At 36.0% G+C, this 19,728-nt stretch overlaps 1 protein-coding gene across 5 annotated transcripts in view; it reads right to left on the reverse strand.

The window, feature by feature from the left end:
• HECTD1 (HECT domain E3 ubiquitin protein ligase 1) overlaps positions 1 to 19,728 on the reverse strand; it is a 64,096-nt gene that overhangs the window by 35,853 nt on the left and 8,515 nt on the right. For 3 of the 5 annotated variants that reach the window (XM_050898401.1, XM_050898400.1, XM_050898396.1), the window contains exons 3-11: positions 8,972 to 9,206; positions 7,855 to 8,082; positions 4,162 to 4,443; positions 3,612 to 3,900; positions 3,212 to 3,288; positions 3,023 to 3,121; positions 2,576 to 2,690; positions 1,764 to 1,938; positions 173 to 311 (exon numbers count right to left, since the gene is read on the reverse strand). In XM_050898401.1, the coding sequence (XP_050754358.1) occupies positions 173 to 311; positions 1,764 to 1,938; positions 2,576 to 2,690; positions 3,023 to 3,121; positions 3,212 to 3,288; positions 3,612 to 3,900; positions 4,162 to 4,443; positions 7,855 to 8,082; positions 8,972 to 9,206 (1,639 nt within the window). The remainder of the gene's footprint in view (positions 1 to 172; positions 312 to 1,763; positions 1,939 to 2,575; positions 2,691 to 3,022; positions 3,122 to 3,211; positions 3,289 to 3,611; positions 3,901 to 4,161; positions 4,444 to 7,854; positions 8,083 to 8,971; positions 9,207 to 19,728) is intronic. The other 2 variants (XM_050898399.1, XM_050898398.1) reach the window with 1 other exon arrangement.

Below are 19,728 nucleotides of genomic sequence, written 5' to 3' on the forward strand. Positions count from 1 at the left end.
AAAGGAGATCTCTTTACTTTAAAATATCTTTACATGCTGAACTTCACACATGGTCACAGATGGATGCTATAAACGCTTTAGGGTTAGTTATTAACAAGTATACAGAATCAATGAGCATAACCCCCTTTTTTGCACCGGTTTCATAAAAGGACAACATTTTCTTTCCTCCTACCTCTTGATCAAGAACTGTAGCTGTTATCTCAACCAGTATCGTGGGCAGATTATGGCCAGCATCAGAGTCACAAACCTCTTTCAGCAGCGCCTCAGAACAAAAATGTATCATTTTCCTAATGAGAGCAAGACTTGCTTTCCTTTAAAAGAGATCATAGGGGGAAAAAAAAAGATTCTTACAAAGATAAAGCAAACAGTAATCAAAGCAGCAAAAAGGTTCAAGATAAAACTCCTTTTGCACTACATTTATGCATGCTTTGAAAAGAAAAAAAAAATTTTTACATGAGTTTCAGTTCTTGTTATTGGAACCAAAATCGGTTAAGTCCTAGATTATCTCCAACAATAATTCACCTACTGATCTTTTTTGATTCTACAGCACTATGAGTCTAACGTATTTTTCTCTCCTCAACCCTTCTCTAGGTAAACCTATTCTACATTCTGTCTTTATCCACTCTTAGTGATGGCAATTCACTTCTGCATACTTCATCTTCCTCCCAGGTATCCAGCCTTCCATTTCTGTCACATACTTCCCATGTTTTGGTGAGATCCCTATAGTTTTAAAGTCTAAAATTACTATTAGATCATGCAGTTTTCCATATTAAGAACTACAGCTAATTTGGAAGCCAATCACTTCTGCATGGTTAAAGCTGAATTTTTTATTTGACTGACTTTTAAAAACATGATTTACCTGATTCATAAAGAAAATTTTAAAATACAGAGAGCCAACTAATTCTTTCCACAATCTCCAACAACAGTTAATCACGCACAGAGTGTTAACATAGTTTCTTACTTCCTTCATTTTAAAATGACCTCGTTTAAGCTTCCTATCATCAGCTCATGTAAAGTCTCTCTCCACTAGAGTCCCTTTTTATCTTATATTTTCACCCCTCAAAGTACCTATAAACGCTGGGAACACAAATAAGAGATTAAGCAAATGCTATATTTGTAGTGTAAAAGGCTGAGAGGTTATGGTCAGACGCAATTTATCACAACCATTATGCCACCCACAGTATTCCTTTTTAAGTATTAAATTAGATTATATTCTTTTAATTCTCTCAGTAAGAGGCATCTTCTCCAGTTGATTAACACTTAAGCTGCGAAGAAGTCTTTTAAAATCTTCTAAAATAGCTTCTTCCAGTCTTTCCAATTTTCCAGTGAATGTACCTTGATACCACTTCATTAGTTTTCCTCTCCTAAATTAGTACTTTCATTATAGTGGCTACAAACAGCTGTAACCAAATACACAGTTTATACAAGGTACTGTATGAACACAGTATTCTTTCATCATGCTACTATAGTCAAGAGTATGCTTTGCTCTCCCACTTCTGACTAACTAAGCATTTTTTTTCCAAGACATCAGTTCCCCAGAAAGGAAAAAATGTTACTTAAAATACTAAGTAAAAATCAGACTTGCAACACTTTTCAAACCACCAATTCTATTCAAAGAGAAATGTGTTTAAGTGTCACTTGCATTACTTAAACTTTTAGATGTTATAATTTTTAATGAAAAAAAAATCCACCTTGGCTTTTTTAACAGAGTGTATTAAGAAATTCAAAATATGCAGGGAAATTGTCTATCATTACAATATTACCTTATTGAAGGCAACATAGTTTGTTGAAATGTTTGTGCAAACACAGGCAATAATCTTTTCAAGTATATGGGTGCCATTTCTGGATCTCCTTTGGGTTCATTACATTCTTCGTCATCCTTGTTTGCATCTTTCTTTTTCTTCTCATCTCCTTTGTTAACAGGACACATCCAGTCCCCTGGAAAATATTTTTTTCCCCAAAATGTTCAATGGCAACAACTAACCAACCAAACAAAAAACCCTTCAAATAAATGTAAGAGTTTTCTTTACTAACATCTAAGTACCTGAATAGGAATACGCATTCCTAAAAATATAAAATTTACATGTGCAAGACTTCTTGAAGAAAACTTTTTGATAACAAGTACCACCAAAGACCGCTCATAGAAGAAGCTCAAAGTCCTTAAAGTGAACTAAATATGAACACATAACCACCTGTGGCTCCAGCGCTACGGAAGTCTCATGAACAGGTAAAGTGCCGTTCCCATATAAAAAGGAAGGATGCCAGAGAAGCTACCAAGACTGACATCGTCTGAACCCACAGCAAAATCCCAGTCTAGGCCCATTCCACAACTGAAGAGCAGGACTACTGGCACTGCTCGCGCCCAGTCAGCAGTTTCTTCAGTAATCCCCATCCCTTAAGCACATCTAAAATATTAAGGTTTTTATATGTACTTTGCAGGTTAAGGAAGGTTGGCCACAAAATACTATTTTTTTTTTTTAATGAATCTTAATAGAGTAAAATTCTAATAATTGAATTACTTAACATATATAAGCATTTCTACTAGCAAGGGTATGGAATTAAAAACTGCACTCACCTGGAGACTGAAGAATAGCTACTACTTCACTATGCCCCCTTTCACGAGCTTTGTCTAAAGGAGTTTTCCCATCTTCGTCTCTCAAATCAGGGTTTGCACCATGTCGTAAGAGAGTCTGAGAACAAATATTTTTAAATATGAAAACAACATCGATTCGTTCTTCCAAAGTAGTAAACATGTTTTTCATACATCTTTCCCACACTTTTCTCATGCTTGTAAGCAAAGTTAGAACATTACGTGCTTTTTATATTTGTAGAGCTAATATAAAACTACTTTTATTCATATTATCGCCCTATAATAATGAAAAATTTTTATTTTGATAAACACTGTAGAGAACATGTAAATATTTGACAGTGCACGTTAAACACATTGCATCGAAGACATTTTGTACAGAACAAGGCAAAAAGTCAATATGTAAGGCTTTCTAAGTGTCAGCTTAAATCATACCTTTGCTACCTGAGGTCTTCCAAAACATGCTGCATAATGTAATGAGGATGACCTCTGACCTCTGTTAACATCAGCACCCCTTTCACAGAGAAATTCTACCTGTTAAACAAGAAAAAGGAAACTATGTTTTTTTATCTCTTTCTTTACATAAATAACCAAAGTTTTTAAGATTCTATAAAACTAATTTACCATTTCCTGAGTTCCAAAAGCTGAGGCCCAGTTTAAGAGAGTTTGTCCTACATCATCCATAAAATTTACTTCAAAAGCTGAAAGATATAATTAAATAAAATAGTTAAAGCTCCCAGAATTATAAATTAAACTTCAGCAGCGTTCTTTAAACAAACAGCAGGTCTTAAAAGAAATTAAGCATCCTCAGTAACTCTAGGGAAGCATTTAGCCTTTAATTGCAATTAAAAAAAAAATAGCGTAGGAATTATTACTAACAAGACCTATTGTGTATTTAACAAAATCAGTGAACTTGTATATAAAGATTTTCAAAGTACTACCTAAGCATTTGTTATGACACCATAGATTATAAAAATAAAAAGATGCTTTATCTCATTTTCTTTTTCAGAGTATTTTTGCTTACCTCCTGTGTCAATAGCATCTATTAGTGCATCAGTATCCTTACTGCGGATGCAATCTATCAGCTGCCGATGAGAACGTTCCCCAGAACTATCCAGTCTTCGCAATCCTGGGATTCTGCCTGTAGATCCAGCACTGGATTTTGGCAGGGCTTTTCTCCCTTCGAACAGTAGCACCAAAAGAAGATCTACTAACCGCATGGTATCCAGTACACATCTCTCATCACCCTGCAACGCACTTTCTATAGAATCTGGAAGTTCAGATCTTAGGAGATCCTGGAAATAATTAAAAGTCTGAACAATAAAAAATATACAGGGCTTTAGAAAATACTATCAGAATTGGGTTTCATTTCCATATGAAATGTTTCCTTTTTTCCCCTCTTTATAAATAACCTATGTGTGTGTGTATGTACATATATATATATATATAAAAATCAAATCTATAAATCTGCACATCTATATATGAAATAGCAACACAAATCTTGCATATATTAAAGTACATGAAGGGAAAAACCCTATAAGAACAAAAAGCCGTAGCGTAAAAGGATTTCTTACATGTGTTACTACTGGAGAGCCTCTACACAGGGTTGACAACAGGCTTACAATAGTTGACACCTGATTACTTAATTTAGAGTCTGCAGCTGTAGATGGTGCTCCAGTGCTACTCCGTCCAGGTTTGCAAGCTGAAGATGGTCCTGATGCTGTCCCACCAGCAGCTGCCATGCGAGATAACAACTCCTCAGTTAATCCATGCTTAGCTAATGGGGCTGGGTCAACTCCACGCCGTGTGAATCTGTCAGCTAATGAAGCAAAGCATCTCAGAGCTCCATCTGAAACCTAAGAAAGAAGTGCAAGAGAAATGATGAAAAAATCTGTTACTTGAGAAGATGCTAAGGGGATATTCACAAGAATACAGGACACACAGAAGAAGCTGACTTCCCCAGGTTCCCTTCAAAGTCAATGAATGGAGGAGACAGGTTTTTTAAGCCAGAAACCCGGAGTCGGAACCCAACAGTCCTCTGAACTGCTCACTGAAGGACTGTATTGTTGTTGGGTTTTTCCCCCTGCTTCTCTCTGTTGATGATATATAGAAATCAAGGAAACTATTTTTCTTTGTCTAAAGTTCAGCATTGTGAGCATCTTCTTAACTATATGAGCAAAACCCCAAATCAATCTAGAAAAACATGTTTAATAATCAAATTGCCAAATTAATAGATGTTGGAAGCCCACTTCAAAAAGTTTTCACTTATAGATGTTGTTCTTATAGGAAACACAACTATTTATAATCCCCACTAGCAATTGTCCATTCTGACAATACAGTTTGAAAAAACCAAAAAAAACCCATGGCTTCATATTGAAATATGGAGTGCTTAACCTTCTGGTTGTTCTGATGTTAGAAACTGTTAAAGCAGCCTTCTAATAATAAAACTTAAAAAACCCACAAAAAACCAAAACACCAAGAAAATGTACTATGAGGCTTTACTTCCTAACTTTCACACGTTTACTGAATTTCAAGTTTGTTCCTCAAAGAACAATGAAGACAAAAATTTCTTTGCAGTTTTATCTTCTATATTTATAGAATACAAAATATTCTAATATGTTATAATTTGACATTTATAATTAATATCATGCTAATATTAAAATGTTATATTAATTTGGTGCTTTCTATTAAAAGAAATGCTATCAAACAAGCCATTAGCTGAGGCACCAACTCAGAACTCCCAAAGTATTAAATTGACAGTGAAGTTTGACAGTTAAAGTTGTATTTAAAGGTCTACATACTTCTCTTAAGTAAAAGAAATTTTTCAATTGGACCAAGCCTAAAAATAGGACAAACTGGGAAAAGCAGATTTTACCCTTAGATAACCCAGACTGCCAACTGAGCATCTGACCCAGGGATATGAAAGTATTTTTGTGACAATAAAATACAAACTCCCAAATTTAGGTTTGTCACTAAAGAAAAAAACAACAGTGACACTGTGGAAACAAGGCTTACTGATGATCCTCTTAATAATCCAGCAAAAAATACTGCTGACCAACTGCCCAGGAAAGGATCCAACTTCTTTTCATGTCGGTGTTGAAAAGAAAGGGAGGTTTTGCCTTTAACCTCTCTCTCATCTATAGACTAAAAGTGTCTTCATCTTTCAGATCAGGAGGTTTGCATAGGCATATCAAAATGAGCTGCTTCAGGCACATCTGCCTTCGTAGATGTGCAGTAGCAAACCAGACTGGTGTCAAGAAATAGTAAAAAACAAAACCAAAAAACCAAACAAAAAACCCAACTAAACAAACAAAAAAAACCAAACCACAAAACAAAAAACCAACAATACCTATTCTTTACCAAACTCTAACTTACTACAGTTCTTACTCCCTAAAATGTCATCAACTTCTAGCACAGCCCATTTTCAAAATGATTGTCAGCTACCACATACCAAGGGCTTAAAGACAGTTACTCATCAACACACAGAACAAGATTAGAGTATTAGCCAGACTTCAGGAAGTTAAAATCTTAAATCTCCATTAAGTTTGCAAGGACTTGAAAAACAAAGTTTCTCCCGAATAAATGCAAAATATACTAAACTTCTGGCATGGTCCCTGCATGCCAGGCATTCTGATTTATCAGTACTTTTGCAAGGGATTTTTTCTTTAGCTTGTAATGGTCACTAATGTCCTCTAGCATTTTGCTCCAGTTCTTTGACAGCATGATGGATAAACAATTCTGCCAATCTTTGTGTAATTTGTATATACTTTATGGATTTATACCAGAACAGCTCTGTCAGAAATACACAAGAAAGGTTCAGCTTATTTAACACACCACATTAGTGGCATCAGTTTACAAAGCAAGAGAGTACTGTGGAAGGTATCTACATTTCTTCTCACAAACTGCAAGTTTAGTAGAAAGGTTAAAAACCTAAACTTGTAGATAAGCTGTTCTTGGGGCCACATTCATCCGGTCTGAACTCTTCCCTCAAGTGATGTTACTAACTGGCAGCCCACACAAAAAGTGACCACATCCAACAACGTAAAAGGATGCGGGGGGAGAACAACAAAACTTTACAAAGGAAATTACTGGGCAAATCCATAATACACATGAACATTCATTGTAAACCCTGAGGCTTGTTTCACACAAAACATGTTTCTCAAGGATACAGGTACAGATTTACTTATTATCATCATCTGGGTTACTCCAATCTTAAGCACACTTATCTTAAAGCTTAACTGCTAAAAGATTAAGTTAATTTGAACTCTCATTCAGATCTGCAACAGCCCCAACAACTGCTTTTTTCAAATGCATTATAAACTGGAAAACAGTTAGAATACTACAGACTTATAGTCTAAATTTCAGGATTAGCTTGCCTGAGATGATCAGTGGATTAATAAAGTTATGTAATGTCTAAAAAACATGGTAGCTTGTTCTGAAATGGCTAGTGTGACAGTCCCCTGCCAACTGGGTCTTTCAAAAAGATCTAAAAATATATAAAAAAAAATTAGCTCACAGGCAAAAACATTTAGTCTCCCAAACATGATGTACATAATAACCCAGACTCGGGTGCGGTGGGGGCTTGGTGTAGAGACAGGAATGCGGACAAGGGTGGGGGCGAAATGGGGACTGAGAATGGTGTGGACAAGAAGCCTGGCCAGGGTACAGCAAAAATTTGGCTAAGTAGCTATTGCAAAGCATTAGTATGACATACACAAAAGGATTCTACTAGTAGGAAGATAATTCCTCTAGGATTCATTTTCTAGATTTTACAAGGACTACTTCATCTCAAGTTAATAAAACTGCAATAAAGAACTGGCGCTACTGTTTAAGCTGGCTTCCAACATAATATTTTAGTATTGATTGTGGATGTTTTTATTGCTTCTCTTAGTTTGGCCAAACAAACCAAACTGGTTTTTGTCTCTTATTTATGCTCAATTTAATAGTGACTGAGGTGCAGACACAGAACAATAATTACTTCAGAAAGTATTTCAAAATGCACTGGAAAAAGTTACAGGATATTTTTCAATAAAGTTTTCAGAGGTTAAATAAGATCATGTTCACACAATAGTGCTTGGAGTCTAACGCTAAGCAGTATTTTTATCCTCTTGTCATCACAACTGTAAAGAAAACTATCATAACATCCAAATATAACAACTACTATGTAAACATATAGTTGTGGAGGGTATATAAAAATACCTAGCCATTCATTTATTAAACATAATGGAAGTTAAATTCACAGCATATTGAGCCAACTATTACATTACCTGATGGTCTTCATGTTTTAATAAACTAGACAGTGATTCCACACAGATCTCCAATGAAGAATCCTGAGGCTCCATTTTGCCACAGAGTCTGGATACTACAGCCATAGCTGAATGCAAAGTATCTTTATGAACAAGGTGTCCACTGTCACGAATGAATGTCAGAACACAATTCAACCCTCCAGCTTCAAACACAGCTCCTGACTCACGAGTACAAATTAATTCTAACACCTATGACAAAATGAAATTTAATTAGAATGAAGTACATATAAAAAGTCAGTTATTTGTTTATATCCATCTACAGAACTGGTTAAGAAAACAAAACAACAGAACAAAAAAAAAAACCCTCTTCCTCAACACCCAGAAGGGGCCAAAGCCTCCAGTACCGTTTTCTTCAAAAATACAGGACCAAATGCAAGAACATCCCTCAATAGCATGGTCATAACAGGTGTTCACGAAAGACAGCTAGATAACAGTACCTCTTCCTGGGAGAATTAAGTCTTTGGATAACACACAACTAAGAGCTCTGAAACTTCCAAGAGTACTGCTACTCCAGTACTTCAGTGATGAACTTTTGAGTAGACTAGAACTAGTAAATAGGAAATGCACACATAAAGTCTGATGCCATGGTCATCAAGGACTCAAACTATATGCTATCACATGGCCACAAGTTATGCTTTAAACAAGAGATTTTAAAGGTCATGTAAATTTTTCTGAAAACTTCACAAGGGTGCAGAGGAGCTGTGTCTAGTGCTACTGAAGAGACAGCAGACAATTTTTTTACAGCAGGTAATTTATGTATATCTGGAACAATTCTTCATTCCCTTTTTAGCATAAAATTAGCCCTTAGCATTCTAGTCATGTAAGATAAACAAGAAAACTTTATTCTAGCATTTTTTGTTTCTTTTTCTACACTTTTTTTAAAGGACTCTCAGCTTTGAAGAGCACCAGACTGACAGTAAAGATAAGCAGCATCGCTGGCATGTACACTTTTATCATACTCTATGTTTTTGCTTCATATTTTAATAAAATACATAGGATTAGAATATGAGGACGCTCTTCAGAAACAGCAAATTTTCCAGCTCCTTCTTAAAAACAGAAGGTTCTTCAGTACACATACCTTCACACACTGCTCAGCCAAATCTCTGCTCGTTCTGTTGTTAAGTTCAACAACTACTAAACGATTACAAAGTGCCTTGATAGCACCATCCACTCCCACAATCCTACGGGTGCATTCGGCTGATACATCCAGATAATACGTTATGGCACGAGCTGTTACTTCTAATACATTGTCTGGAGCACTTTCATCGAGAAAAATTTTGCACAGTGCTGGTAAAAAAGTTCGAGGAGGGCATCTGCAGGAAAAAAAACCCACAACAACACGTTACTAAGTTGTGCAAGTTTCTGTACATTAAGTAATTTCATACACTTTCACATTAACAGATTAATGCTTTTCATGCAGACATGATTTGCTCGAGTAGTTTATAGTTGGTTCAGAGCATTCATTTAGAATGCTAGGATGCATGCATCTCATACACACTCCAAAATTCAAATCAGTAATCTGAAAAGATGCTGTATTAGGGGAGGAAGCCAGCAGAAAAAAAATATTCTTGAAATTTTACAATCATACAGGGAAAAATTTATCCTCTTGGGAAGTTATTCTAGGAATTAACCTCACATCACCAAATGGAATGCATTTTTTCTTAACAGAGCTTCAAAGTTCATGATAATAAATAGCTACTTAACCATGAAATATTACATTTGATACAAAGACTAAAGATTTTGGTTTTGCTACACAATTTAATTCTGAGTGGTCCTTCATCCCTATGTTATAAACACTTTCACTTATCTTTTTATCCTATTTCAGCCTCCCCTCCCCCCACGTCATTCTTTTTCCCTAACCACACTGAGAACATATTTAATTCATTTAGCTTGCTTCTATTGCATTTTCTCTTCATATCCATGCCTTGGTAGCCTCTGGCTCTCCTCTTTATTGTTAGCCTCATTTCCATATGCAAGGACAGTCAAGAACATCCCCACAACTTCAAAACAAAATAAGCAAGCTGCAACAGTCCTTCTTCTATCCCTCTGACACAACAGGATACAAACCAAAATGGATGGTCATAATAATGCTTTTCACTGTTATGGCAGCTGTGGTTAAGACTGATTTGGATCAAAAGTTCTAAGACATGGAGCTATACTTTAAAACAATTTATCTTCCAATAGCATACTTACTTAGCAATAAATAACATAATGATTGCTCACTGCAGTGGTATAAGACTTCCAAGGTAGTGGTGAGGAATTAAGTGAAGGGGATATATGCTGTGACAATAGTTGAAATAACTGGATACCTCATCCCTAGATGTAGGAGATCAGACTAAATCTACAAGAAGCAAATATTGCGACTTTTTCTTAAACTAGGGTTTTGGTCTGCAAAAGAAGGCCTAAAACTTTTCTAAATCCAAAAGAGAAAGAACAAAAATAATAGCATGCTTTTTGGTCTGGAAGACAGGTGAAATACTCATTGATGAATCATTCTGAAGACTAACCCAGAGGTCATTCAGTATCCCATCTGGTATGCACAGTGACTCATACAAAGGCACCAAATCCTGGGACAGCAAAATGCTAATAGTTTCCTTGAAGATCGGGCCATGCTTTATGAAGCAATTAAATAATACTGCCTGACAAATAAATACATTACTCAATGATCCTTAATGACATAAATTAATAAGTGAAGCTTCGATAAAGCTAAATCACATATTTAATACTTACATTAGCCTATCCAGCCTATACTGTCTGTTGTTCTTAAGAAATTTGCTATTTAACTCCACATCTTTCTTAAGAAGAGTTTACACAGTAAGTTTGCATTTTAAAGACACTATCCACTGGAAAAAAAAGTCTGAAATTTGTACTCATTATTAGATGACTACCATACAACGACACAAGAAGCATTTCAGTACATAAAAACTTAAAGCAGACAGTGCTACCTGTTCAAGTGTTTTGGTGTTGGATCTTTTACACTGCATTTTATGCAACACCAGACAGATCACTAAAACATTGCTATGAACAGTGTTCTTCAAACATTACATTGCAAGAAAAAAAATTTACCAATAAACACAAATCCTAAAAAAAAAAAACCCAAAACAAACCCAAAACAAACCAAAACCACACACATATAACCAAGTGGAAGGTAAGGAGCTCCACTGTCTCCATTGTAATACTAGCAAATAGTAGTAAACCATTTTTCTTAGATTTCCAAAGACAGCAGCAGAAAAAACCCTCTAGATTTTTGCAGAGAGTTAAAAGCAATACTTAGCAAATCTAACACATTTTTTCTATGATTTAACAGTTTATAAAAAGACATGGCACAAATGGAACTTGGCTGTATTTTTTGAAAATGGAAATTTAAAAATTTGGAAGAAATCCGTTCCTGTCCTTAAAACACCTGTCCACGAGAGCCAATTACCCAGCAGATACAGCAAAAATACAAAGCTACTAAGAACCTATCATTTATATTGAATTCTTTGCCAGCACATAAATGCCAGTGCACTTAAGGGTTTGGGTTTGTTTAAAATGGACTTTTTGCCAGAACCTCTAGCTACATTAGTCAGAGACCATACCTTTTCAATTAGGAGGCAAATAACAACCTCCACTTGCTGTCAAGACATTTGTTTTCTGACTTAGAGGAATGATTTCCAGTCCTCCAATAAGGAAACCAAGTTGTATCATAAGGTTTCAGGAAGAAACTGTAGATTTGTCATACACTTAACCTGTGGGAATTACTTGGTTCTCAAAATAAAAAGCTACCCAGACTTCAACTAGTTTTGTAGACTACGGTGATGCACGTTGAATTCCTATAAAAGGAGCAATGAGAACTTCACTTGTTCTGAAAAAATAAGTTATTTATCCTTTCTGAAAGTAGCAACTGATCTAATTTTAACAAGAGCTTTCATGGAAAATACTTTCAAGCTACTTCAACCTCTGAGCTCTATGCACTTGATGCTTGTTTCTTTTAACAGTTCAGTTTTGAGGTTTTGGGGGGTGGTGTTGTTGTTGTTTTTGTTTTGTTGGATATTGCTAGTAACCAGGAAGTTGAGTGCTAGACTACACCATCTAGAGGAGGCAGCAGAAACATTTTATAAAGATTTATTAAGGACAATAAAGAAGATTGAAGAGAAAAAAGGCAGCAAAAAAGCAATACTGAAGCTTTAAGTGCTAAGTTCTTTTCCCCCTCCTTTTTCCTGCAGCAAATCAAGAAGCAACACACATGAAATCATAGGCTTGAAAGTAAAACAGAACAAAACACACCAGCTTTGTGGCACAAAATTTTATGCACTATCCATGCCAGTACACACTAATTTACTGCAAACTAAACATTTGTGATGCATATTATCTTTAATATTTTTTTCTTTTTAAAAGTTAATTTATTGTATTTCAATGAATTCTAGCCTTCTGACTGAATGCTCTGGACCAACTACAAACTAATCTAACAAATCATATAATCAATGTGTAACAGAAAAATGCATAGTAAAAAAGGTGAAAACCAAGACAGTTTATGAAGCAGCATCGTCATATAATGATGCATATGAAGATAATATAAAGCTTGATCGTTATTACAGGTCATACAAATTTAGAAGTAATAGAAGTGCAAACTTCATTTTTTCTCAGACACTGTTATTAGGAACATGGCAAAAAAATCAAAACGGAATTTTTGTCTTAGTCTCCAAAACAGCAAATGAGAGCTGCTTCCTATTATTTTAGCACACAATATGTACAGCTGTGTCATCTTTTTCCCCCTCATGTCTCTCTCAACTCACAACAATTTCGTTCAAGTTCTACACAGTACAGTAATATAAATTATTATCCCTAAGTCTTACCAGGCAATAACATGCATGCAGAAGTCTGAAGTATTTCTGAGGAAAGCAAAAGACAGGCCTGGATTCTATCCACTCCGAGTCTCTGCCAGTGAGACTGTCAAAAAGTATTTGTATTATTGTTTTATAAACACTGCCTTAACAACCTATTATATACGGCTACTACTTTTTCAAAGAGGTCATAGCTGGCAAGAGATCCAACTTGTTTTTTCAGGCCCCAAATGATGATAGCAACACTGACATGGACTTTGAAAATGAAGTCATCAGTTATATTCTGAGATACAAAAGACACAGTTGACCAATGCAGTCCACAATACACCAATTAGCCTAAACAGGACCTCTACGCTATCTTGTCCACTGCTCTGTAACATTATTTCAGGCCAATACATTGCTATACTTTGTTCTAAGCAGCACAGTTCTGTAACATTTTGAACTTATGATATCAGCAGAAAAAAAAATGTTTACTATGCCAGCCAAGCATACAAGGTTCTTCACTACTCATATATAACTGCTTTTCTGGTCAGCTACAGACTTTTTATAACCCTATGGAAACACAATTATCAAGTTGTATTTGTATGCATTTCTGAAATACATCTTCAAGAAGCCATGCCCAAGCCTCTTCAGATAGTCTTTCACTCTGTGGGTGTCAAGAGTTTGAGACAAGACAAAACAACGTATGTTGTTATTGTATATGTTGTATATGTAAATTATTTCCTAGAATTTAAACAGTATTCCAATTGTGCGGATTGTTATGAATAAGACAGTAAATTTCTGTGCTGAACTAAGTGAAAGAATCCAGTAGCAGGAGCTTCTTGTGGACAGATGTAATTGACTGGCCTTCATTAATATCACATAAGCAAGTAGGCAGGAATGCATACACACACATGCATATCCTGCAAGTTTAAAATATTGCCTTCTTCCCACCTTAACTTATTGCATTCTTGTGATCATTAGACACATTAGATCTAGACTGAGCCTCTGTCATTACTAGCTCTGAACTTCTCACTGCATTGTCTTCTCCTATCCAGAAAAGTCCCTAATAACATTTAGCACCTCCTTCTCCTAATCTATTGCCTGCGACATACAAGTCGTTAGTATTTGTCATATTGTAGCATCTGAGAGCTCTTGTCACAGATCAGGATCTCTCTGCACTACCAGAGCAAACGAACAGATTCCATACTAGAAAACCTAAAGTATAACTGTACAATAGGACAGATACAGACAAGAGAATGCAAACTAATCATCCCACATTATTATATCGTATCTTGCTACCTCAGCAATTTTAACAACTGCGATTTACTGTTTAGCATATCACATCATTACATTGGATTTCTTTATTCCACTTCCTCACAGCTTTTTAAAGCATGTTACTACCAGTTTACCATCAGTTAACCCATCACTAGCATTTTCTGCTATTTTAATAGAGAGGTTCTAGGGAAGACAATTTTTTATTCCAGCTTCTCCAAAAGCTATCAAAGGAATGAATTGCACTGCTGTCATTATGCCCACAATTGCTACCTAAATTGCCGCTCTGAACGTGCATGCAAAATGACCAGGTAAGAATGACGTCCAACTCTGCCCTACTTCAAGTAGTAATATTCAGAACAAGAAGATGATGTACAACCTACACGCGAAGTGCTACTCCTACTGGAGGTCGCAAGAGAACTTTGACCTTGGTTCTGTAATAATTAAAGATACATTATTTGCAAAAATATTTGGTCCAGGCATTGGAAGATTTGGTAGAATCAAAAGCAGCAGCTGAATAAAGGGAGAGCAAATTTACTACACTAGCTAAACCACATGGACTGCTAAGAGTTTTAAACAGAGGGATTAATACACTTACAAAATGTCCTCAATACAAAGCAAAAAAACCAAACAAACTTCAATATTCTGTAGTAAAACATCACTGTATTTATTTCATGGTGAAAACTACAAATTAGTGTTCCGGTAGACAAAGAATGGTTAGTTACGCAGGAACTCTTAAAAGATGCACACAGATTACATTCATAAGCATGCACATGCCATACAGATAAATTCAGATTCTTTTTGCCTGCTGAAGTCCACTCAGGCCTTAGCAGTCCCTAAAGTTCCTGCTACCGAGGGAACAAAAAGTACCAGTTCTGTCATTCACACACAGTCTACACCAATGGTTGAGCCTGTAATAGCAGAGAAGAAGGACGTACCAACATATCCCCAGTGCTCTAGCCACAGTCTTCTCAAACAGGTGGCTGGGATAATCCAATCCTGAGTAAAGGCACTTTGTTACTAAAGTGTAAGCAAAGGGAGCACAGGGAAGAGAAATTCACTGCTCACCTGGAAGCAATTCTAGCAACCAGGTCCTGAGAAGAGCACTTTCTGAGGACCAGCCTCTCTTTTTAATGAAGCACCAGGTAAGCAAATACAATCAACACCAGTAGGAACCAAAGAGTGAGTCAGACAAGCCATGTTATGTATGTGTCACTATTACACCTTAATTCCAAGGTAAATCCCTACTGGCTTCCTTAGGCAGGCCAAAACAGACAAAAGAGACCTAAAACTGTCTCAAATATTTGCTGCAGAAGATTAGGTCCCATCAGTAATATAGACCCTAACGTTGTTCCAACTAAGACTATGCTCAGAACTAAAATGTACTTTGACAGGTAGTGAAGCAAAGCATTTCAGGAGTGCCTGTACCACAGTGCCTGCACGTTGGACTCGCCTTTAGAAAACCATCTACATGTGAAAAACAAGGCTGCCAAAACTTCCCGGGACAGCAGGGAGACTGAGGGGAGAACTATGGCACTGAATGAACTGATGTGACAGGACAGCAATTGATGTTCAGCTTTTAGTACACTTCCATCTACTGACAGATGATGCTTTTGATTTCCAAGAGAAAAGAACACAAATAAACCTTTCATCACTGCAGGCCTCAACTCCCACCAAGGGAAAAAAAGCAAAGTGCATAATTTCTAAATGTAAAACATCCTCATATCAAAACCAGTTTCACCATGTTTCTTTTAGTTAATACATGGTCTTGATAAAAGCAGTAATATACCTCAGAAAAAAGAAATTATGACAGAAAAAAAACCCCACGTTGCTTTATCCTCAAAGTTGGGGGTGGGAGGGGAATCACTCTGTTCACAATGACCTATTTGCAGTGGAACAAACAAAAAGACAGTGGCAAGTTTGTCTTAATACAGAAAAAAAAAAATCTACGTTTTAATAGTTTTTATGCTTTCAAATTAGAAAATAATGGCTAACAGGAGCTAATAGGTAGCTCCAAAGTTCAGATTTCTATTTAGGCACTTCTCCTAATGAATATGAAAATTAAAGGAAACTCTTTTTAGATTTTCATTTCTAAGAAGCTATATTAACATCACATTGGGCATTTCCTAAAGTACTTTAAAAGAGTACTTCAGAAGAGTGATTAGGGACCAACTTAGTGAATTAATGAGGTTACTCTGTTACTCCTTAGTGGAAGAGTGACTTCAGTGAGCTAATGAGGTTACTCTGAGACCAATGCTACAGCTCTTGCTAATTACTTTAAGTCTCTCAGTTCTGGATGTCCACCCAACTTCATTCCTGTACTCCCAGGATAAAAGCTTCTGCTACTTATTATCTTCTGAGCCTTCCACCCATCATGTTTCAAAGATCTTGCTGGAAGACAGGTTTGTAAATAACAGTTTTTAAAAAGTCTGAAATAAGTTCTATTCAGTATCAATATTTACCCTTTACATTCTAATCCATTAAGATTAGGTTAGTAGAGCATTCTCTGTTCCCTGTACCGACATCAAGAAAAGAACTAAACCACATTGAAAAAAAGTGCTGATTCTGTATAATTTCCATTAAAAAGACATATTCATGCTTTCAGTGTTAAAATGCGTTTATTAGATGGTAAATACCATGATACACAAATTCTTTAATATACATTCTTCCTCTGCAGAAAATTTAATTGATCTAAAAACATTTCCTAAGTATCACAATCGTATTGATAAGATGTCAAGAAAGGCTACAGAAATTTATCAATATAATTATATTACTACAGCATTTACAGCATTATAATCAGCATAACTCCATATGCTGACACACTTCTGAATCTTTACTTCCCCCCTGCCCCATCTCCTCTTTAGGAACAGGAGTATCCACAGGGATTCAAAATTCTTAAATAGCTACAGCAGTAAGCTCCTGCCCGTGCTAAGCCCTTAAACGCAAATGAAGTGATTCAGCTGATTTTACAGCTTGCCAGTGTAAAAAGATACCAAGGAAGTAAAAATAGGCACTGTAAACTCATCTCTGTAATTACATTTCATATTTTAAATGCACTTAAAAGCCTTAGCTAAAACAGCAACAATAATGGTAGTTTAAAGAATAGCGTTGTGTTTAAACAAAATCCAAAAGAAGGAAGAAAGACAACCCCGCTTCATCCCCAAAGTGGTTAACACAACTACTGCTAGCATTAGGGTGTGTTACTCAATTCCAGAGTAACCACTGGATTCAGTTGATGCAGAGCCCCTGCCATGTGACAAAGCCTTCGGCTTCAAGCGCCTGGTCCAAGACATGTGACTTGTGGCAGAAAACCAAGCTCAGCTGCCTGCCAGCACTTGTGCTGGATCTTTAATGCATACCATCTGCTGAGACCAGTTAAAAGTGGGAAAATACGGAATTATATGTGCCTACACTATTTAATAAACAATAATTTTAAATAACTAAAAATTAAAATACTGAATTTAAACCTCACTAGTAACTGTTTTTGAGGAAAAATATACCACTTAAATATTTTCAACAATGTGTCACACAACTTTAAAGTTTCTAAGAACATACATCCTGCACAACTGATTTGTTCTTAAAGCAACAGTAATTCCAACTTATTTTTGATTAATGATTGTTTTTCCTTTCTGTAGTTCTTTCTATGGGAGGAGATCTCAGACTTTCCCTCATTGTTTCTTTTGCTGAAATATGTTATTGTTTCCACATATGAACCAAAAACATCAGCAGAGTAATCAAGATCATCCACAAGAGAACTGCCTGCACACCTGCGTTGCCTATACGTATTCTTCTGGACCCATTTCCAAAACACATTGTACACTGTTTTCTTACAATGCTGGTACAGAACAAATAAAGGCCAGAAAACATCCACTTATGTATAAGACTTTAGAGATACCACACCATATTCTAAAGGCACAAGGAAGAAGCAACTAAAAATTTGCTGCTAATTTAGGAACTTTTACTACAATTATAAAATATTAAACTTTTACAACTCTGACTCTCTACTCTTAACTGCAATCACAGCTCAGGCCAATAAAATAAAGCTAGAGAATTAACAATTCCATCCTGTATCTATTCCAGCAGAAACTCTGCATTATTAGAAATTAAAAGAAATTAATTTAGAATTCAAATTTGACATTTAGAAACACTTTCAAACTTCCTTTTAGCTAAATAAAGGACAGACAGCTGAACCCTCTTCTGAGAGTTCACTATTAGGAGGGAACACATCATCTAAGTATTCAAGTACACATTCAATAAATATCAGTTGTGTAAAATGAAATAAAAAGAAAAAATGCACACGAAGAAACCGCTTCTGCAGGATAGGTAATCTCTAAATTTCTAAATAAATTATCGTTAGCTTTGCTCTTGAATTTACAAAGGATGTGTTGGGCTGCCTTTTGTATTTTTCAGTATCTTATAAAAGATATGTCTTGCCTCAGGGTAGTAATTCCACATATGTTTGCTCTCCTATCTCCATCATTTTGTAAATTTTGCAGAAACTTGGTCCACAATAGCTGAATAAATTAAAGAATGTGAAACTACAGATATTCTGCCTGTGATTTTCACTAGTAGCAACCTCAATTGTGCAAACAGATAATGGTTCGAGTACATATTACATTTGTTAAAATTTCAAAAAGAAATAAGCAATTAAAACAAATAGTATGATTTTGTAAGTGTGCCTAAATATGCACATCCCCCCACTACATTCTGCTGGTTTTCCAGGTGCTCAAAAAGAGAAACAACTTAAAAAAAGAAAACTTCCATTTCCCCATTACCAGTCTACTGAACATCTACGCTGTCTATGCCTCTTACATAGCCTCTTCGTAAGAGGCCAATACTTGAAACAATTTGACTAGTACAGTCACTCAAGAAAGGAAGCCCGCTATTTGAAATTCCTGTAACACTTATTTTATTGGTCTCATCCAATCTATTAGGAGATGGAATCTTTTGAAAGGTCATTAACTCGCTGTCTTAAAATTCTGCACCCATCTTTTGCGTAGTACTTACAAGAATCACTTAAATTTTATCTCACACACAGAACCCTGAACAAAACAAAGGGTACTTGATGATACTACTGGGAAAAAAGGGCGGGGGCGGAAGGCAGACTAGTAAATAGTGACAGACAGTGTGATGAGTTATACAGAATTGTCTGGACTACTCAGAGGCACGGGCTCATTTAAACAAAATGTGTTTTAACACACACAAATGCCAAGTTACAGATCTTAGTCTACGTAATACATCAAGCCATACCTAGGAAGCGAGCAATCATATCCTGGAAAGCAACTCTGAAGAGAAGTACCTAAAACCACACTTCCTGTACAATGTTTTGGAAACATCTAACAAAATTTGGGATATATAACTGGTAACAGTAAGTTAAATGTACTACTATAAACAGCATGGATGAAGGCAACACTGGAAAACACTTCCGAAAAATTTGGAAATTGAAGAATTGGAGAGGGGGAGGAAGATCAAGAGCTGATGAGATCCTTGTGTGCAAGTACATTCACAGTAAGAACGGTATTGGCTTTTAATCCAATGGGAAAAGGTGGACTGACTGCCCACCACAGAATGCAGCAGTCTGGCCAATTCATATGGAAAAGGACAAGCAAATTTCAACAACAAAGACAACTAGGCAGCAGATTAAATAGCAAAAGAGGGGGCAAAATGAGGTAGGATGCCCTATTGGAAGCATTAGCTACATGTTATGCTTGTATCAAACAAGATGCTCAATTCAGTAATAACCAGGTAAAATATAGGG

This window comes from Gymnogyps californianus, chromosome 5, assembly GCF_018139145.2.
Source record: "Gymnogyps californianus isolate 813 chromosome 5, ASM1813914v2, whole genome shotgun sequence".
NCBI lineage: Eukaryota > Metazoa > Chordata > Aves > Accipitriformes > Cathartidae > Gymnogyps > Gymnogyps californianus.